The 19,703-nt window shown below is 37.5% G+C and overlaps 2 protein-coding genes across 2 annotated transcripts; both read left to right on the forward strand.

The window, feature by feature from the left end:
* The first annotated feature begins 1,849 nt into the window (after positions 1 to 1,849).
* LOC110784787 (histone-lysine N-methyltransferase ASHH1) lies at positions 1,850 to 16,239 on the forward strand. Its single transcript, XM_021989233.2, has 10 exons — positions 1,850 to 2,146; positions 3,155 to 3,219; positions 7,047 to 7,203; positions 10,377 to 10,463; positions 10,624 to 10,708; positions 10,800 to 10,893; positions 10,980 to 11,178; positions 13,583 to 13,617; positions 14,090 to 14,435; positions 15,758 to 16,239. The coding sequence occupies exons 1-10, from the start codon at positions 2,042 to 2,044 to the stop codon at positions 16,025 to 16,027; spliced, it is 1,443 nt and encodes a 480-aa protein (XP_021844925.1). The 5' UTR covers positions 1,850 to 2,041; the 3' UTR covers positions 16,028 to 16,239.
* A 284-nt stretch (positions 16,240 to 16,523) lies between these two features.
* On the forward strand, positions 16,524 to 18,039 carry LOC110784788 (leucine-rich repeat receptor protein kinase EMS1). The gene has a single exon (XM_021989234.2). The coding sequence runs from the start codon at positions 16,792 to 16,794 to the stop codon at positions 17,899 to 17,901; it is 1,110 nt and encodes a 369-aa protein (XP_021844926.1). The 5' UTR covers positions 16,524 to 16,791; the 3' UTR covers positions 17,902 to 18,039.
* Positions 18,040 to 19,703: the final 1,664 nt, after the last annotated feature.

A 19,703-nucleotide genomic window follows, 5' to 3' on the forward strand; every position in this document is an offset into this window, starting at 1 on the left:
GCCAATATTACACGGGATAGAGAAACTCCCGGGGTCCTTCAACTTGGGTGGAGACTTATTTTGTAGTAAGGCACTGCACTCTTCAGTAAATGCAACAGTCTCCACCTCACTAAATGCTCTCTTCCTAGTCAAGATGTCTTTCATGTATTTAGCATATGCAGGTACTTGAGTAATTAATTCAGTGAAAGGGACCGTTACCTGCAGATTCTTTACCACTTCTAAGAACTTACCAAACTGCTTGTCTAGCTTGTTCTTTAGCTGACGGTGAGGGAAAGGAAGTTTGATAGGCGGAATGTGTATTTCAACTTTCTTCTCAATCCTTGTGCTAGCTTCCTTCTCCTTAAGCACTTTCCCACTGTCTTCTGTCACACCATCACCGATAGGTACTTCAACCTCTCCTTCAATAGTCATAGGCGGCCCATCATACTCATATCCACTCCGCAAGGTGACAGCATTTACAGACTCTCTGTGCACGGGCTGTGAAGGGAGTTGACCTTGGGGTCTCTCAGCAAGAGTAGTAGCCATTTGTGCCAGCTGTTTATCCATGATCTTGTTATGAGCAGTGAGGGCATCAATTTTGGCATCCTTTTCGCTCAGAGACCTCTGCAATTCCAACATCATATTCCTCATCTCTACAAGCATGGGATCAGGCTGTGTGGGTTGAGGTTGTGGAGGAAACCCAGGTGGTCCACTAGGCTGCGGGTTGTAGTTACTCCGCGGTTGGTATGACTGTTGTGGTGGTGGTTGGTAATGTTGTTGTGGTGGTGGAGGGTGTTGAATCTGATGGGGGTTCTGGACATTAGTACTCCTATATGATAGTAGGGGGTTGTTTTTATACCCCTCATTGTAAGAGTTAAAGTACGGATTGTTCTGCTTGTAGGACTGGAATGCATTGCATTGTTCGATAGAGCTTCGGCATTCCTGCGCATAATGGCCTTGCATCCCACAACTATTACAGACATTGGCAGATTGGGCACTCATTGCAGCAACACTAGCATGTTGGGTGGATTGGGACGATGCGATCTGTATATTATCCAGCTTGTGATGTAGGGCAGTTAGCTGAGCAGTAAGTTGTTCAATAGAATTCATCTCATGCTTAACACCCCGGTCGGCAAAACCTCTAGGATTCCCATATTGGGCACTATGGATAGCCATCTCCTCAATCACCTCTAAAGCTCTAGGCACCTCCAGTTGCATAAATCTCCCACTAGCAGCAGAATCTAGAATGGTTCTAGACTCGTTACCCAGACCGTTGTAAAATTGTTGGATCAAGAACCAGTCATCCATACCATGGTGTGGGCACTCTCTCTGCAGATCCTTAAACCTTTCCCAGACTTCAAACAAACTCTCGGTTTCTCGTTGGGTAATGGAAATTATCTCTCCCCTTAGACGAGCCGTCTTCTTAGGTGGGAAGTATTTCACATAGAAAGCAAGAGCCAAACACCAAAATTCTTCAAATTTCTGTTCTTATTGATTCAACTTTACAACCCATAAGTTCCCCCGAAATTCCGTCAAAAAAAAAAAAAAAATTCCCCCAATATTGCTGCCATGTTAGTCCCAAAACACCGCGAAAATGATTGGACTTTCGCCACAGAATCTGGGCATCTCCAGCTGTTGTTAGGTTCTTCTGGAAGTTCCAGGTTAATTTTGATTGGTAATATTACAAATAATGATATAAATATTAGAAATATGTATAAAAGGTTAATAGAAATGTGCCCAATTTATAGAGAGAAATTGGAGGGAAGTTTGTACCCTTTGTTGATGGCTTTATTACCAAAGGAAAAGCTCAACGTAGAAGATCTTTTTTCCTTTGGTTTTGGTGGCTTTAAAATTGGAAAATGGTGTTTTTGTCTATTATTTATTTTTAAGTAATTAAATGATTCTGCATTTAGGGATTTTTGTACTGTATTTAGTATCTGCGATATTGATTTGGGATAAATTAAACAAAACACGTGCTTCCGATGTGAATTTCCCAAAGAAAAATGAAGAAAAACGATGAAAATGGAATGCATTTGTAACTGCAAAAAGCTGCTCGCCCGTCATGGAGCCCGGAGAAGAGCGCCGACGACCAAGCGACAGTGACCTTTCCGGCGACGTAAAATCTCACCCTACAATTCGTTTTATATTCCCCAGCAAAATTCCCAAGGTTCAGATTCTTCATTTCCTCAATCAATTTAGCTCTCGAGTCCACATTGTTTTGTGTCTTTTTTTATCTCTTTAAAACCCTAATTTTATGTAGCGATTTTTGAAATTCATGAAGAATTATGTTAGATTGATAGATTGATTCACCAGGGTTTTTTTCTTGCGTTTGAAGCAAGAAACTTGGCTGAATAACATATTTGGAGAATTGGTATTCAGTAAATTGTGTGTGAGATACAAGCTTTACGAACTAGTTTTGAAATTGCAGTTCAATTGCTAGGGTTTAGGTTTCTAAACTTGGAAACTTTTTTTCCCAGTGAAGTTGCTGTTATTTGCATTTGGCATTTTAGTTGAGTGATATCCTATGTTGGTTTCCACTGAAACGACAGAACGGCATTTTCCTGTCTGCGAGTTTGGTGTTATTTTTGCCATTTGTTAGTTAAAAGTGCGTTCGATTCCCCCCCCCCCCCCCCCCCCCCCCCCCCCCCCCCCGACTGTTTTGGGGTGGATGTTTGGTTGGTGGTTGTGGGAGACAAAGCCAATTGAATCCTTGAATAGCTTATTTGGAATTAACTAAGTTTATCTTACGATATATATTTGAATAGCTTTTGTCATGTGAAGATGACGTTTGTCTCCATGACGAGTTCATGTATGAAAGTCCTAGAAGGCTAGAACAACAGTGATATCATTTGGAATCTGTTTTTCTCTGTGACATAACTTGTGTCTTCAGGACGAGGTCGTGCATGGATGTACTTTTATACGGCTTCATCATTAATGTGATCTTCTGTTTCTTTCCTCTACTTTATTTTGAGGGCGGGAGGGGCTTTGTTTAGCGTTTCTAATTGATTGTTATTGTAAAAAATAGAAGGTATTTTAGAGGTATTTTTTGTAAGTTAGTTGCTACTTCATACTGATACATGTCCATTTGACAACCTATGAAAATATATGTTTGTTATGTGTATGAAATTTATTTTCTTTAGGCCCCTCTGTTAATCTGAAGCTTTTTTGTTTGAAGGTTGAAAATTTCGACAGAGAAATCAGATATATACACCTCAGTCAGAACGAATTTTCATATAGGAAGTAAGATATCTTGCCCTACTCTTCATCCAATAGCATTTAGTTCTTTTATATTCTATATTTCGAAGAGATGTTGATGAAGACCTATAATGTAGGAATAGAGTTCCAATTTTAGAAATCGGACTATATTTTGTACTTGTACAGTTCTGGTACCTTGTATTACTTAGTAATTTCGGTTGCTCTTTCATAGCATATACTATTAAGGGATGTAAGTTTAACTTTTAGGAAAAAAATGTTCCATGGAGTATTTTTTTAGGAGGTTCTTTTCAAGCTGTTATAGTTGTATCCCTTGTAGGTTGATTAGCTACCTAGAGAATTATACATCAGTTATCAAACACTGTGATTGTAAAGATTTTCCAGTGGGTATATTTATATTCGCCTGTCCTTCCTTCTAATTTATACTGCTTTTTGATTGGAAATTCTGACTTCTGAGGTCTGCTATTTCCATTTACTTATTTGGCAATTGAAGCCATTCATTCTACCTGCTTGACTGCTTCTAAGTCTTTTGTTAAGAATGTCAACTTTCCTTCTCAAGATTTTCATCCAACCCTGAGTGGAGTATTTGGCAGTAAAAATAAAAAAAGATACATGCCATTGCCTTCAAGGGTAGTTTTAGAAGGAAGTCAATCAAAGATCCAACTATACCACTCAATTTTTTTTTATTATGTTCGTAGTAGATGACCTCTTGCATATAGACTGAATAGAGTGATAGACTAAGCTTATTTTTGTCTCACTCTTCCCTTTTTTTTTCCTTTTTTTTTTGTGGTGCTTTAAACTAGTCGTTCGGTAAACCTCTTTGCAATTGAAAAGGTAATACACAGATAAATATTTTACACCTATGTGAATAAGGCTGCATGTGTTTGACTTCCCTTACCTCATCCTAGGTGGAATCTTGTTATGGACATTGAGTGATGGCTTGAAATGATTTGTGGAAGCACGCCTTGCCTCCCTCCTTGGAATTAAGCATAATCAATGATCAAAACTATTACATACTATGTAGTGATTGCTGCTCCTTTATTAGTTGGTAATTTGGTATATTCACTTAATGACTATGTTACACTACTACTCCCTTTGTTATTTTTTTGTTAGTCTTATTTGCCTTTTACACAAGTTTGAAGCAATATTTAAATATCTCTAAATATGTAGGATAAATAAATAAAAGTTAAATTATAATCAAGACAAATAACAAAAGATCCCTCAAGACTATGCTTTATATATATACTTGGAAAGAAGTTAGAAGATTCTCTTCAATGGTGAATGGCGTTAAAACTTCAAATAGGTCTAACAAAAAGTAACTGAGAGAGTACAAAAGTTGCAATAGACAATAGTTGAAAATAGCAATAGATATCGATTGTCAACCATTGTAGATGAAGCGCTTTTGTAGACGGGAGTACCCTTTAACAACGGTTTCCCCAACCGTTGTCAAACGTACTTCACTTTTTATTTAATTTTATTTGATGAGATAATTTTAGCATGCAGAGAGCTTTATAAAGTTTCATATATAGCCTATGTAGGATTTGAACCTATATCATTGTGCAATTGTATATAGCTCTTCCGGTCTAGCTAGTAGGCTTTACAATTAGAAATAAGTTTCATTATAATTCAGAAAGAGATAACAACACCAATAGTTCGTTAATGAATCAATTAAATGAAAAATATAGACTTTAGTCATCAAATGATATGGACGATAAACCAATGCAAAAATTGTTGCACGTGACACGTGTGAGAACGTAACCTTAAGATCAAGATCAGGAGTTAAATGGTAAGTAACAAGCTTAATTCCATATCAGTCTTGCAACATCTTGCAACACTGCCGAAGTGCCGCTCTGCCAATTAAGGGGGAAAACTCATAATAAAGTGGATAATTGAACGATAGAGTCATGAAAGTATAGTATGGTATGTCGTCTTAATTAGATAACTGAAATTTGGAATGATAAAAACCACATTTGTACTCCCATATCATAACTCAATTACCATAGCCATTTATAGCTTCTAATGTATTAGGATCATTAAAAGAATTTCCCAATTCCTAAAACAAATAAGCTGAATAATCAGTTTCCAACACAACAAGAATATTGACGAGCTAGCATTTATTCCAAAGAATATCATAAATTGTAATGCATTTGAAGACTATATATGCTTAATAGCTAAAATCACACAACTGCCATTTAAAGCAAAAATCCAAGCTACTGACTAACTCATAATGCAAATATACCATCCGTTTAGAAAACATAATGCCCGAAAAAACACCAATTCCGAAATTGACTAAATACAAAATTATGTAAAATTATAGTATCGTCGCAGCTCACCTAGATTTTGAGCTAACCAGCAACAGTAATACCCATACTTACTCCTCGATTAACCTGAAATCACAAAATCCGAAAAATCAAACCAGATCCAACTTTAAAAGAAAAACAAGACGAGAACCAATTTGTACATTCACCAAATGGTAACAGAAGCAACAACACATATGGATTGAACGCGCAAGCAAAACTGTCTTTAACCTGAACAAACTTATCAAGAGTATTATCGGGAAACACAACGTGTTCAATCAGAACAACAGATCCGATGCAAGCCATTACATCAACCTTGCTTTGTCCGGGCTTGTAGGAATTTATGAGTAGGAAAGTTGGTAGCCAAGGAGAACAAGGGAGGCCGGGCCGCCGGGGTAAGGATGGTGAAATCAATTTTGGCTACAATCGCTACATCATGATCCTGTCCATTATACAGTGCAAAAAAAAACGGTATTGCAGAAATTCAAATGAAAGCGCAAAATAATAATCAACAAATAGACATATATAGAGATCAAAAAAAAAATATTAAAAAGATTATTCAGAATGGATATACATAGCGATCAAACAAGTTCTACTTTGCTTCAAATTGAAGGCCGGTCTAAACAGATCCTTACTACGGAGTATATAAAAATAATTCCACAATAAATTTTAAAATTAACCGAGGAAAAGGGAAAAGCGAAGAATTAAGGACCTTATTATCAAATTAAAGTTTGTGATTCCTTTAATATGGTGTTCATAATCATAAGAGATAGAAATAATAATCGTCTATTGAGTATGAAAACAACGAGGAAGGTGGTTTCTATTTTCTTTATATGTAGACAAGTAGGTAGTTGGCGCGTGTCAGTGTGTGATTGTGCATGTGGACGACTGGACTGTTTTTTTTTTTACCAAACTTCTATGTACAACGGTTCCATCTCGGTCTGTTGTTAGTTTACGCGTTGGTTTTTAACACTTTTGTAGTAGTGTTATGGTATACATTTGTCACTCTTTTTAGGAAAAGAGGAAAATTCTGGAGGAACAATGTGTGGAGAAGACACAAGGATGTGATGATAGGAAAAGAGTTAGAAATTGGATATTTGTAACAAGCTTTCTTTGTTAGAATGTATGCTTTTCAAATTCCGCACCACCTGTGCTCATTTTTACGCGAAGTAGCACTTAGATATTACTCTTAGGCATACATTTTCATTTTCTAAGTTCAATTGTTACAACGAATTTATATTATAAATCTATCAAAAAAATAAAATAAAAATGGGACTAATCAATTAGATTGAATGGAAAATTGACTAGCAAACTGACCTCTACAGTGTTCCTCGTGAGAAAGAAAATAGAAATAAGCTCGCAACTTTGTTTCTGCACCTATCAGATCCTCTAGACCATGCTATAGTGAATCAGTGGGAGCTTCATGCATTTGGTGATGATTTCTATTGTTCCTCAGCTTGTTGCTGTTGTCATCGTTAGTATTATCCTTGAGTTTGTGTCTTTTTTGTATGATCAATTTGACCATTAGTACTCACATTTTCTCTATTTTTTTTTCAGGCACAAGAAGCAGAAAGAAGAGGATATTGTCATTTGTGAATGCAAATACAATCCTAGTGACCCAGAGAGTGCTTGCGGTGATGGATGCCTGAATGTACATACCAATACAGAGTGCACTCCTGGTTATTGCCCTTGTGGTGAAGTTTGTAAGAATCAGGTAATTTGCTGTGTTTCCCATCTTCAGCTATTCTATCTTTAGGATGTTCTGGTTGTGCTTCTCCACTTTTATTTTGAGCTTTTGATCTTGATCAACATTATACTTACAAGAAACAACAAAAGGGGTTGGAAAAAGTAGGGAAGAAAAGAAAATATTCTGACTGTTTTATACTGGGTATCTGACTAATATGCTTGGCAATTCTGCTATTTGATTTTCTCTAACTACTTGAATTCATAGAAATTTGCACCCAGATCTTTATTCTTTTCATGGTCAAGTTAGAGTTAGGATGGGAGTTACCGGGTTGTGGGAGGAGTCTTAGGCAGGGAGTTATATATTTCTATTTCTTTCCTTCACGAACCACCTTTCCTCGAACGATTCCTTCGTGTCGAATTTCGAAGTCACAGAGGGTAATATCCTTTCTTGCAAAATTTTCCTCGGGAACATGCAGACTATTTTGTTAGTCTTCCTATATTTCTTCTAATTCTCTAGAATGGAGGGTGTGATTAGGCAAATCATATGGTCTTTTTCACTTGTAGTTCTTGACCTCTTTCTGTATCCATCCCTCCTTGTGCCCCCCCTAAAGCTTGGAAATCCAAGTTCTTAGAACTAGATAAGCCTTTGAATGACTGCGTGTTGAGGAAGGCCAAATGCCAATCATAATCTTTTGACTCAGCTCCTTGATAAATGCCTTTCCCCTGTCTCGTGCTTACAAAGTTGCAGTTTAGGTAATCATCTTGTTTTGCACCTTAAGGTGGCTGCATATCTATGGAGCGGATTGTGTGGGACTCTATGTTATGGTGTACCCTTCGTTTTAAAAGGCGCGAGGCACACCAAGGCGCAAAAGTCCCTGGAGCCTAGGCGCAAGGCGAAGGCGTACACCTTTCGTAGGCAAGGCACACTGTTTATTCACTTTTTGTGGTATTTATTTTCTGTAAAAGGGAATCAAAATAGTATTACTTGCTGTCACAACGGGATAAAAAGGTACTTGTAGTAAAATTAAAAGCCTTTTTGAGCAAAAAATAAAGCAGAAAGGGGACTGTGGAAGGTTCACATAACTTTTTAGTCACCGACTCTTTATTCGGATTCTCATAAGAAGTGGGCCACATTTTACATAAAATAGTTAATTAAAAAAGGAGGGGTTTACATGACCTATTGCTCTTTGACTGATAGAGAGAAGAAAAAGAAAGAAAAAAGGTAGATAATTTGGGGGTTTCTGCCTCCTCTTTTTATTGTGAATGTTAGGGAGCCATTAAAGTTAAGTGGTTTTGTTATTTTTCTTTAACAGAAATCATTACTTGTCATACCATAAGCGCTGCTCTTTGAGCTTGGAAAAAGGTGCATAAAGCGTGCACCTTTTGTAGGGTGCCTGAGCGTGTCATGGCTAGGTGCCAAGACCTGCTCTTTGAGCCTAGGCGCGCCCAAGGCGCAACGCCTTATGGTACAAGGCTCCAATTGCTGACAAGTAATAAAAAAATTAAATACGCTAAAACCACGGGACTTTATTGGTTCACTAACAGTTAGAACTTACTATATTGAAAAGAGGAGAGAGAACTTCAATTTCTCCATTTTTTGCTTGTCGTTTTTTTAGCGACAGGTTATGTAAACTTCTCCTTTTTTCTATTTGAAAGTAACTGTTTTATGTAAGGTGTGGTGCACTTCTTTTGAGAATCTAAATTAAGAGTCAGATAAAAGTGACTAAATTACCAGAACCTTCATTAGTCCCCCCCCCCTTAAAAAGGCTTTTAATTTTATTATAATTACTATTTTACCCCTCTATGACAACAAGTAATACTCCCTTCGTATTTAAATAGGAGATACACTTGGCCGGGCACGGGCATTAAGGAAAATTAGTTGAATGAAATGAAATAATAAAGCAAGTGGGGTTGGGGTAAATTTTTTAATCAAGTAAAATAAGTGGGGACCATTAAATTTTGTTAGGGGTGGGGGGTTTATGAAGTTAATTGTTTAATGTGGTAGTGGGTCATAGGGTAAATTAGATATATTATTTAATTAGATGGTGGGGTTGAAAAGTTACTGAAAATGGCAAGTGTATCTCCTACTAAATACGGCCGGAAATGGTAAGTGTATCTCCTATTTAAATATGGAGGGAGTACTATTTTGATTTTATAACAGAAAATAAATACCACAAAAAACTAAAAAAGTTGTGTGCCTTGCCTATGGAAGGCGTGCGCCTTCGCCTTGCACCTAGGCCAAGGACTTTTGCGCCTTTTAAAACTAAGGAGTCGATAGATCTATATTAAAAATGCATTTATAAATAAATAAGTAAAATAAATACTGAATGCATAAGCATAGATACCATAAAGATTTTCCATGTTTATATGAACATGGATGGATAATTTAGAAGATACTATTTTAAAATTCCGCGCCTCGGAACTTGTGTCCTAGTCTAGGGCGGTGTCGCGTGCCCAAGAACTTTACATTTTTTGAATCCGACACCCTTATCTGGTTCCATGTAACATAGGTGAGAATGTGAGATTGAGGGAACAGAATGCTTTTGTTTGCTTCTGGTTTGTTGCCCCCTTATGTCTTGTTTTTGAAAAGAACGTGCAGGAAGCTTTTATGAAGATCAGCATGGTTGGTTGTTCTTTGGGTTTCTTGGCTGGACTGTATAGAAAAGGGAGTAATTTTTATTGTTATAATGCTACCAATGGTCTTGCTTCCCTTTTGTTGCCACTGTATTATAGTTTTTTTTCCTGAGATTCTTTTCTTGATGTAAAGCAAAGCTGGGACGCTGTTCCCCCCCCCCCCCCCCCCCTTACCTTTTACAAAGTTTTTTGACATTAATGTGTAGCCAACTGTCTTTCTTAATGCATACCGTGGAGGGGAACAGTGATATCCATTTTGTAAATGTGAAAATTTGTGCGGAACTTCAATTCTTTTTGGGAAATGGGAATGAATCAACTTTCGGACAAGGATTTGGCAAAAGCAGCTTCTTTGTCTTTGCAAGGATAAGGCTGTGTTCGTCTAACCCTCCTTACTTCTGCCCTTGGTTAGAGCCTCTTTGGAGGCACTGGGGTTTTATTAGATGTTGAAAGGCTTAATTTTCAGGGATGGGCTATTGGGTTTTTGTAGGTTCATTCTGTACTCTTGATGTTTATTTTGTGCAACATCTAATTTTCCCTTTCAATCTCTAATATGCATGTGTTTCACAGAAATTTCAAAAATGTGAATATGCAAAAACCAAGTTATTCTCAACCAATGGTCGTGGATGGGGTCTTCTAGCTGATGAGGAAATAAAGGTAATGATCAGTTAAAATTTAAAAGAACACTCATTTATTTTTTCCCCACCGAGGAGCTTATTATGTCAATGCTATGTTACCGGGTCCGGATGACCTGTGGGTCCTGTTTCTCATGTTTCATTTTTTTCCATCCATCTTACCCCTTGGTTCAATCACTCAGGCTGGACAGTTCATCATTGAATATTGTGGTGAAGTAATCTCCTGGAAAGAAGCTAAGAGAAGAGCTCAAGCTTATGAAACCCAAGGTACTTTGCTTATTTTAGGCATAGGTAAACCTGAACTTATGTTCTTTGAACACCTGTGCTTAATAAAACTTGTAAAATGACTTGCTTCAAGGTCTCAGGGATGCATACATCATTTCTCTCAATGCCTCCGAATCTATTGATGCAACTGGGAAGGGAAGCCTCGCTAGGTTCATAAATCATTCATGGTGAGACTTAGGCAGATTTTCGGGACTTGTACTAACCAATTTTACTCCTCTCACTGCCTTGCCTCTCTTTTACTTTGATTTCGCAGTCATCCAAATTGTGAGACAAGAAAGTGGACAGTATTAGGGGAAATAAGGGTTGGCATATTTGCGAAGCAGGATATTTCAGTTGGAACAGAGCTGGCTTATGATTACAATTTTGAATGGTATGGTGGTGCGAAGGTGCGTTGTCTTTGTGGTGCTGCCAGTTGTTCTGGATTTCTTGGCGCAAAATCCCGTGGTTTCCAGGTAAATTCACTTCACCGATGCTGTGGAGTTTATGACTGCGAATTTTGAGCTTTATCTTGTCTAGGATTCATTTGTTGCAAGCATAAGTTGATAGTATGATATATTGCCTTCAAATTGCTTAATATATTTCGAGATAATGCTTCATAATCAGTAGTTCATGAATAATATCAACAAAATTGGATGTTTCAGATATCTTGAATGGAAATAGACAAGTTTTCGGTTATATACTTATATATGTTTAAAGTTTCCATATATCTTCCTACAAGCTAAAGCAACTATTGGCTAGGGAAACTCCAACTTTTGCTCTAATACCCGGCTATGTTACTCTGACTCCAGCCAGTACCGGACATGGGTACGTGCCTAAGTGTCCGACTCGGCTATTTTGTGAAAAAAATCATGATTTTGGTTCAAAATAAAGTATCTAGTATCCGTACCCATGTTCAAGTGTCGAGGATCCGACACGGGTAATTGAGGTGGAATGAAGAGTCTAAGTAACATAGCTACCCAGGGCCAAATCTTTAATGTGCTATGTGCAATGTGCGACAACTGAACGCTAATTTAAGTGAAGAAAACGGCCAATAGTGGAGAGATAGCCACTTGAATGTTGTTTGGAGTATAATGGGAAGTAACTTTTGGGTGCGCTTCCAGCGAAAATAGCAGATGAGTAAATTGCTTGATGATGGCATAGGCGACAGTGGTGGAGGGTTCTTGGGGTGGGGTTAGGGGGGGGGGGGGGGGGGACAGTGCAGATGAAATCAGTGATTGGGTTGATAGTATTGCCGTGGTCTGTGACTCCAGTGGTAGCGTACAGTCAAAAACAACAACACGAAAGCCTTAAATCCTAATATGATAAGACATTAAAGTTGATTGGAGATTGAATACCACCTATCTGTTACTTTATGGCGGCAAAAAGAATTAGTTAGTGCGTGGAGCCGTGGATATAGATCTAGGTTTGTCAACTATGCTTCCCTCAACAATCTTCACACCCTGGATTAACATGGAGTTTATAATAGTTTTAAGTGGTTAGGAGCTAGCAAGAGTGTACGGGCCAGTGTTGGAATTGTCTTGACATAGGAGTTCCCTAACACGATTGGACATCAAGGTTCCACACTTAGTCCATAGTTATGGACGAATGGATGAGTTTAATTCTGTACCATGGTGCATGTTGTTTGTAGATGATATTTGGTTGATGAAGTAAAAGAAGGTGTGAAAAGTAAGTTGGAATTATGGATATATATTTGGAATCTCGTGGCTTTAAGTTGAGCAGAAGTAAGACAAAGTATTTTGAGTGTAAGTTTAGCAGTGATAGAAGCATTGAGGTAAGGACGATCACCTTGGATGGGATGATTGTCGAAGGTTCAAATTTCTTCCAATATCTAGGATCTATTATCCAAAAGGATGAGGAGTTGGATAGAGATATTGACCATAGAATTGAATTAGGTTGGTTGAAGTGGAAAAGTGTTACCAGAAAAAATTCTACTGTATGACAATTAGACCCAAACTATTACATGGTACGGAGGGTTGCTGTAAAACAATGTTATATTCATTAAATGAATGTGGCGGAGATGCGTATGTTGCGGGGGATGGTTGGCCATACAAGAAATGAACGGTTGCTGAATGAGTTGATTAGGAAGTGAGTAGGGATTACACCGGTTGAGAACAATATGAGGGAGAATCAAAAGGTGGTTTGGCCATGTAAGACGGAGACGAAATGATGCGCTGTTTAGAAGGGTTGAAGAGTGGCAAATTGGTGGAATTGTGAGGGGTAGGAGAAGTCCAAAGAAAATTTGGAAGAGGGTGATTGAGAGTGATATGAGTTTTGGGGATTGAGGAAAAATATGGCTTTAGAGTTTAGATAGGGTAGAGTCTGGAGTATAGGGAGATAATATATGTCGACGACTCTTTTTTCTATTTTCCTTTGCTAACTTTTTTTTAACAAAAATAAATAAATAAAATATTTGTGCCTCTTCTTTAAACCAACCATGTTTTCTTGTTCCCTATTTTTCGTGCCTCACCAGCCTTGCCTTCGCTTCTCAATTTTGTGGGTTTATTCTCTTTAACACAACCTTTTACTTTTGTTCCTTCACGTTTCGCAAACGGTTCCTTATGACGGTTCATGTTACCTGATCCCAAATCATTTAGGGCTAACTCTTTGTTGCTGTTGTTGTTGTTGGGTAGACCGGTGAGAGAGAAAAAAAAGTCATATCTACTATTTATTCTGAAATAAATGGGGGAAAAGCTTGTTAATGCACTGCAGAAACTGCTATTGGGGAAGATGAAGTTTGCTAGTTTAGTCCTAACCTGTTATGTATATTTACACTTTTGAGTAATTGAACTTATGTACTAGGTGGTTATATTTTTTTTATTAATTTACTTTTCTCACACTTTACTCTTATTTACACAGGAAGACACATATCTGTGGGAAGATGATGATGACAGGTAACTCCTAATTACAGACACTACCAGTTTCTAGTTTGAATCTTTCACTGTCCTCTTCGGTTTAATGTAATGTATTTCCTATCTGAAAATCTTTTGTAATGTCAAAATTGGTTTCCTTTATCATGCTTGAGCTGTATCTCATTTTTCCTTTCTATTTTGAAAGCTCTTCTATCCACCCTTTTTCTTCAACTACTGTTATCTTCTCTCTCCTTCCTACTTTCCTCCAGAATTTGGTTGGAGCCAATATAGTTTTCCTAGTTTTCTTATTTCACACAAACATTTCTTTTGAGCTAGATTTTCCTAGGAATATCCTGGACTCAAGCTCATTAGGACCTATAATTGATTCAGTAAATTTGCTTGTCCTCTTTGTCCCTCCCTAGGCATGTAATCCTTTCTTTCTTGGTCAATGTCTTCAGTTTAGTAATTTATGTTTGCTGTCCCTAGACATTAACCTACCTGCTTTTATTTACAGATACTCTGTTGAGAAAATTCCTCTGTATGACTCCGCCGAAGATGAGATTTTCCTGCACACAGTTTCAAGTAGCTCATCCAAGATTGAAATTGGTAGTGGTGATAAGGATATGATGGATGCTGATGATAAGATTGATTCCACCCTGATCAATATTGATCCGCTTGCTTCTGTTGTGGCAAATGGTCTAGCATCTACTGTCTGCCGGAAGTATCCTCTACCAAAGAAAAAGCTAAAACAGTTGAACAAGGGAAAAGCAAAAAACCTGAACCAAAGGGAATTTAATGCTAACTATGTTGTCTCCCTTCTAGAAGCAAAAGAAGCACAACAAGAGATCCTGGTGTATGAGGTACAAAATGGAGCTCTTTTGATTATTCTGATCTAAATTTTTATATTTCATTATCTGCACATGACCATGGTCTTCAGTTTCATTTGTTTCAAATGAAGTTCTTCTATCATGTCTAATGTTAAGTGACGTATATTTTTCTTTCTCACGTGTTTGGTGCCCATGTATTTTTGTAGTAGTTAATTGGTCTAAGTAGTTTGTGTGTTTTCTCCATTGTAATGTCAGAAAAATCTGCTACAAACCCCAACTCCCCAAGTATTACTACCTCATTTTGTGGACGGTTTCACCAGTGTTGCATTCATTATCCCCCTGTGAAACAAATTGTCTTTTGTGGGCCAATTCACAAAAAATGTCTACTACTTTACACTGGTTAGGGACTTAGGCTCCGTTTGGTTTGGTGTAAAACATTTCCAATCAATTTTAACCTTGTTTGGTATGACAAGAGATGAAAAATAATTTTCCATAACTCACTCGAAGGTGGAAATTTCCATTTGAAAGGAAGGAAACCACTTTTCTCCTTACCTCCCTCCTCCTTCCCATCAGTCTTTCACCTTTCACCTTTCTTCTCCCATTTTCCTTTTTCTATTAATTTTCTTGTAAGGAACCAAACAAAGGAATACTAGTTTGAAATATTGTTTTCATTAGAAAATATTTTCCATAGAAAATCATTTTTCACTGAAAATGTTTTACGCCAAACCAAACGGAGCCCTAAGGGTGAATGGTTATGATTCATCCTGACCTCCCAACCCTATGGCTTAATTTATACTGAGTCGTCACCGTTGTTTTGGTTCATCAGGGCTGCATTACCAATGGTGATAATAGTTCATTTTGTGGAGGGCTTCTTTGATTCTAGTGATATTGCATGGTTTTGGAGACTTTTTATTTCTCCTTTTTGGCTATTATGGTGGTAAATCTAGCAATTATAGATGAGTAATGACTTCTTCAGTTTTCTTATTCGATGGTATTTATAGTTGTTTTTGACATGTACAACTTTTTATGACTGTGTTTCTCCCTCTTTTTGGCAATGACTGTGTGTAGAGTGCAGACACACTAGTACACAACCAAAGTATAAAGGCAGCTTCGTGCTGGTATGCTCAAAGTAGCCTTAAACTCCCTTGTATTCCTCCATCTTTTCCCAGATTATACTTGTTGTTTGTTAAGGGAGTTGAAATTTAGCTCTTGGCCTTCTGGCATTTACATGTTCTTAGCAGTTACAGTTGTCTTATTGTGCTCAGAAAAACTGTGAGTTACCTGTTAACATTACTAGCTTAGATGAAGATTTGAAGTGATGATCGGCAATTTGTCTGACTGCTTGTATTGTGCAGGAGATAAAAAATGATGCAAGCTCCAATCTAGAATCTTTATACAACGAAATACGACCAGCTATTGAAGAACATGAAAGAGACACACAAGACAATGTGCCGACAAGTGTTGCAGAGAAATGGATAGATGCAAGCTGCTTAAAATTGAAATCCGAATTTGATCTATATTTCTCTATCATCAAGAATGTGGTGTGCACTACAAAGAAGTCTGGTGACATCAAGCAACCTGGTAGTGATCTGGATAATGGGGTTATGCTATTGACTAATCAATGATATCACACTGTTATAACCTAATATGTAGCTTCATTTGTTGTCATTGAGGTTTGTAAATTGCAATTGCAAGTGAATAGGAATAGGTTTGCCAACCGTTGTAGTTGTAGGCGTCCTCATTTTTATCTGTTGGGAGTAGACAATAGACTAATGTACATTACAACTATTCTTGCTCAGAAGAATGATTTATAAGAGAAAGAAAAGAGGTTTTGATACGAGATTGCGTTATGGTATATTGGTATGGTATGGTATTATTGTACATTGAAGTTTGGTTTTTCTTCCTTCCTTTTGTCATTATCATTATCATTATCATTATCCATGTTGTGATTCTGGTAGAAATGAGATTATAAGGTTTGAGTTCTTTATGAAATATCTACTAACAGCAGTCACAGTATTACTTCTTCCTGTATAACCTTTCCTTTCTACTCACAGTATATATTGCAATTCCGTTCATATGTGATTAATCAATGTGCATACGAACTGATAACTCAAATGCACGATGTGGATAGATCACAAGTTCCATTTGTCAAAATATATCAAACAACACATTCCACCGCATAAATTTGTATTCTATACAAATGGTAAACACTGACCGTTGACTAGTTGAATTTTTCCAAGTCAATGTTTTCATTATCACCTTCCCGGAATGTCCCACTCCATTCATTCATTAAGAAAATTCCACTCACCATAATTATTATTAATTAATTCACATACTCATAAGTTTCCTTCCATTTTCAACACCACCCAAATATTCTCTCTTTTCTACAATGGATAAACGACTTGAATTCTTCGTCGCAGGAGTATCTTGCTTCATTTTTATCTCTCTTACTTTCTCTCTCCTCCTCTTCCTATTCAACAAATATAAACCAAAACACCGTTGTACAACTCCACTTCCTGTCACGCGCCGCTCTTCATTCCCACGCGCGGATAATTCACCTTCCATCTCCACCTCCTTCGACCCTGCTCTCCGCCAACTCTCCATGTCCGAGCTCTCCGAAGCCACCAATGAGTTTGATCCAAAGCTCATAATTGGTGACGGCAGTTTCGGACTTGTGTACAAGGCCAAGCTTCCATCGGGCATCACTGTCGCGGTTAAGAAGCTTAGTCAGGATGCCTTCCAAGGTCTCCGCGAGTTTAGGGCGGAGATGGAAACCTTGGGGAAGCTTCGTCACCCTAACATCGTTAAAATTTTGGGTTATTGCGTGTCGGGTTTGGATCGGGTTCTTATTTATGAATATATCGAGAAAGGAAGTTTAGACCAATGGTTACAAGACATGTCATCATCGTTTAATTCTTGGTGGGTCCCTTTGTCTTGGGAATTGAGAGTTAAGATTATTAAGGGAGTAGCTAATGGGCTAGCTTTTTTGCATGGGCTGGATGTGGCTATAGTGCATAGGGATATTAAGGCTAGTAATGTTTTGTTGGATAATGAGTTTGAGGCCCATATTGCTGATTTTGGGTTGGCCCGGAGAATTGAAGGAGCTGACTCTCACGTGTCTACCCAAGCAGCAGGAACCATGGGATACATGCCCCCCGAGTACTTGGGGGGTTACACGGCTGCTACTGTGAAAGGTGATGTTTATAGCTTTGGAGTTTTGATGTTTGAGGTGGCTACTGGGAAACGACCCAATTGGCCTGTTCGTGAGGAAGGTCGTGAGATTTGGATGTTAGAGTGGGCTAAGAAAAGGATTGCTGAAAATAAACATGTTCAAGTTTTAGATACTAGTGTTCCTCGTAAAGGTTTGAGAGAAGACCAAATTTATGAGTTTTTTAAGATTGCCAACTTGTGCACCAACCAAAAGCATTATGAAAGACCTTCAATGTGTCATGTTGTGGAAATGTTGGATCGAATAATAATAGATTCTCAAAAGATATGAGATTTTAGTATTATTGGTAAACAATTGAAATCATACTTATGTCATTCAAAGAATTAACACCCATGAATATGCTTGTAACTATTTGTATTTGTATATGAACTTTGTAAATAATGAATTAGTACGTACCGTACTGCCTCATTGGAAATTAATAGTTTAGAGAAGCTTTCTCATTGATTATTTTGTGGTTCAACAACCATGCCCATGCTATCCAAAGGAACCACTACAAAATGCGTGGAATCTCGACGATATTGCCTCGACGCTGTGGATTACCGTCAACGTAGAAAAATGGTCCGCGTTATTTCTCGACTGTTTTCAATGTCTATTCAATTCCGAGATATCACGGGTTCATAACATATTGGAGTATCATGCATTGCAGCATCAAACAGTCACAGGTCTCAGCAAGATCAGCCACACACAATACAAGATAGCAATGTCACATGGAAAGCCTTCTAACTAACTTATTCTAGAAGCATCTTAAGTGTAACAAACTCAATGATTCTGTTATGGAATCAGTTAGACATTCATGATGTAATAACTAGCATTAGATGATGATGTGTACTATAGGCACGATATGATTGGTCATCAGATTGTATGAAGCAATCTGATTGGTTAGCATACATCATAGCTCTTGTATATATACCAATCTAGCTGCTGTAATAATGATCAATCAATACAATAATTCTCTCCTCTCTATTTTCTTCATTCTCTGAATTCTCTACTCTATCTCTCTCTCTTTTCTGAGTTCTTTAGAACTCTAACATAACATGAATCAATTTTTTGGGGAAAAAAAACCGCTCAGGCATTTAGCGAGTTAGTCTTGTCCGATAAGTTTATCCTTCTCTTTATAACTCTGTTTCATAAGTTTTTTTGAACAAGAGTAAGGCTATTAGTCCTTGGCAACTGAGTGCACTTTCTTCCGTTCTTCGCATGTGTTTCAGCAAGTGATATGCTTGGGGTAAGTGATTGAGTTGGGTTCTTATCTTTAGATTAACTTGTATATGCATCTTCTAATGTAATAGTGTTAGTTATTCAGATGGATTATTATCTAATACGGAGTATTTCGCAATTAGTGTATTCAAAATCTGGTCATATAACATGGATGGCAGCTGAAATCATAGAGAGACACACAGTTTTCCAGGGAATGCCTCTTATCCAGGTCTCTGATAAAATCTTCTAGATTGGCTAGCCATGACTTAACCTGTATTTTATCCATTACGTTTTGAAATCATACTGTTACTATGCTTTTCGGCAACAATTGTCACCTTTTCTAATAATGGTTTATGATTGGATCTCCTTATATATATATATATATATATATATATATATATATATTTTGTGTACTTCAACTTTAGTGCAGAATATTTAGCAGAATTTCCTAATGGTTTTTTTTTTCTTCTCATTTTTCTGTCCCCTCCTTGGTTCAGAATGTCGATTACTTATTTCTCCTGGATATGGGTATAGAATTCCCTTTTATTTTGCTTTTATGAACCATGACATTATCATCCTTGTTGACTTGGAATACTTGCTCCATCTTGGCAGTGTGAGTTTGGTCTAAGGTCTTGCTTCGATTCAAATTTTGACATAACTTTGGTCAGAGTTTGTCTTGGTTAAGCCTTTCCTTTGAGAATGGTTTTTTTTGTCCAAGGTTTGATAATTGTTGTCTTACAAACCTGTACCTCTTTAGGATAAAAACAAACTCTTCTTGTGGAGATTCTAGCGTGGTGAGAAATTGGAATGGAACTACTTACATAGATATCTGATTGTAGGCTATTTTTGCGAGGGTTGTTTGATCTATTTGCTAT

The sequence above is a fragment of the Spinacia oleracea genome, chromosome 4, assembly GCF_020520425.1.
Source record: "Spinacia oleracea cultivar Varoflay chromosome 4, BTI_SOV_V1, whole genome shotgun sequence".
NCBI classification, from domain to species: Eukaryota; Viridiplantae; Streptophyta; class Magnoliopsida; order Caryophyllales; family Amaranthaceae; genus Spinacia; species Spinacia oleracea.

What these genes read in the sequence shown, in the direction of transcription:
- LOC110784788 (XM_021989234.2), top strand. Translation starts at nt 16,792, where the DNA reads ATGGATAAACGACTTGAATTCTTCGTCGCAGGAGTATCTTGCTTCATT.
- LOC110784787 (XM_021989233.2), top strand. Translation starts at nt 2,042, where the DNA reads ATGGAGCCCGGAGAAGAGCGCCGACGACCAAGCGACAGTGACCTTTCC. An exon ending in TCCCCAGCAAAATTCCCAAG is followed by an intron (nt 2,147 to 3,154) that starts GTTCAGATTCTT and finishes TTTTGTTTGAAG; the next exon opens with GTTGAAAATTTCGACAGAGA. An exon ending in TAGCTGATGAGGAAATAAAG is followed by an intron (nt 10,464 to 10,623) that starts GTAATGATCAGT and finishes TCAATCACTCAG; the next exon opens with GCTGGACAGTTCATCATTGA.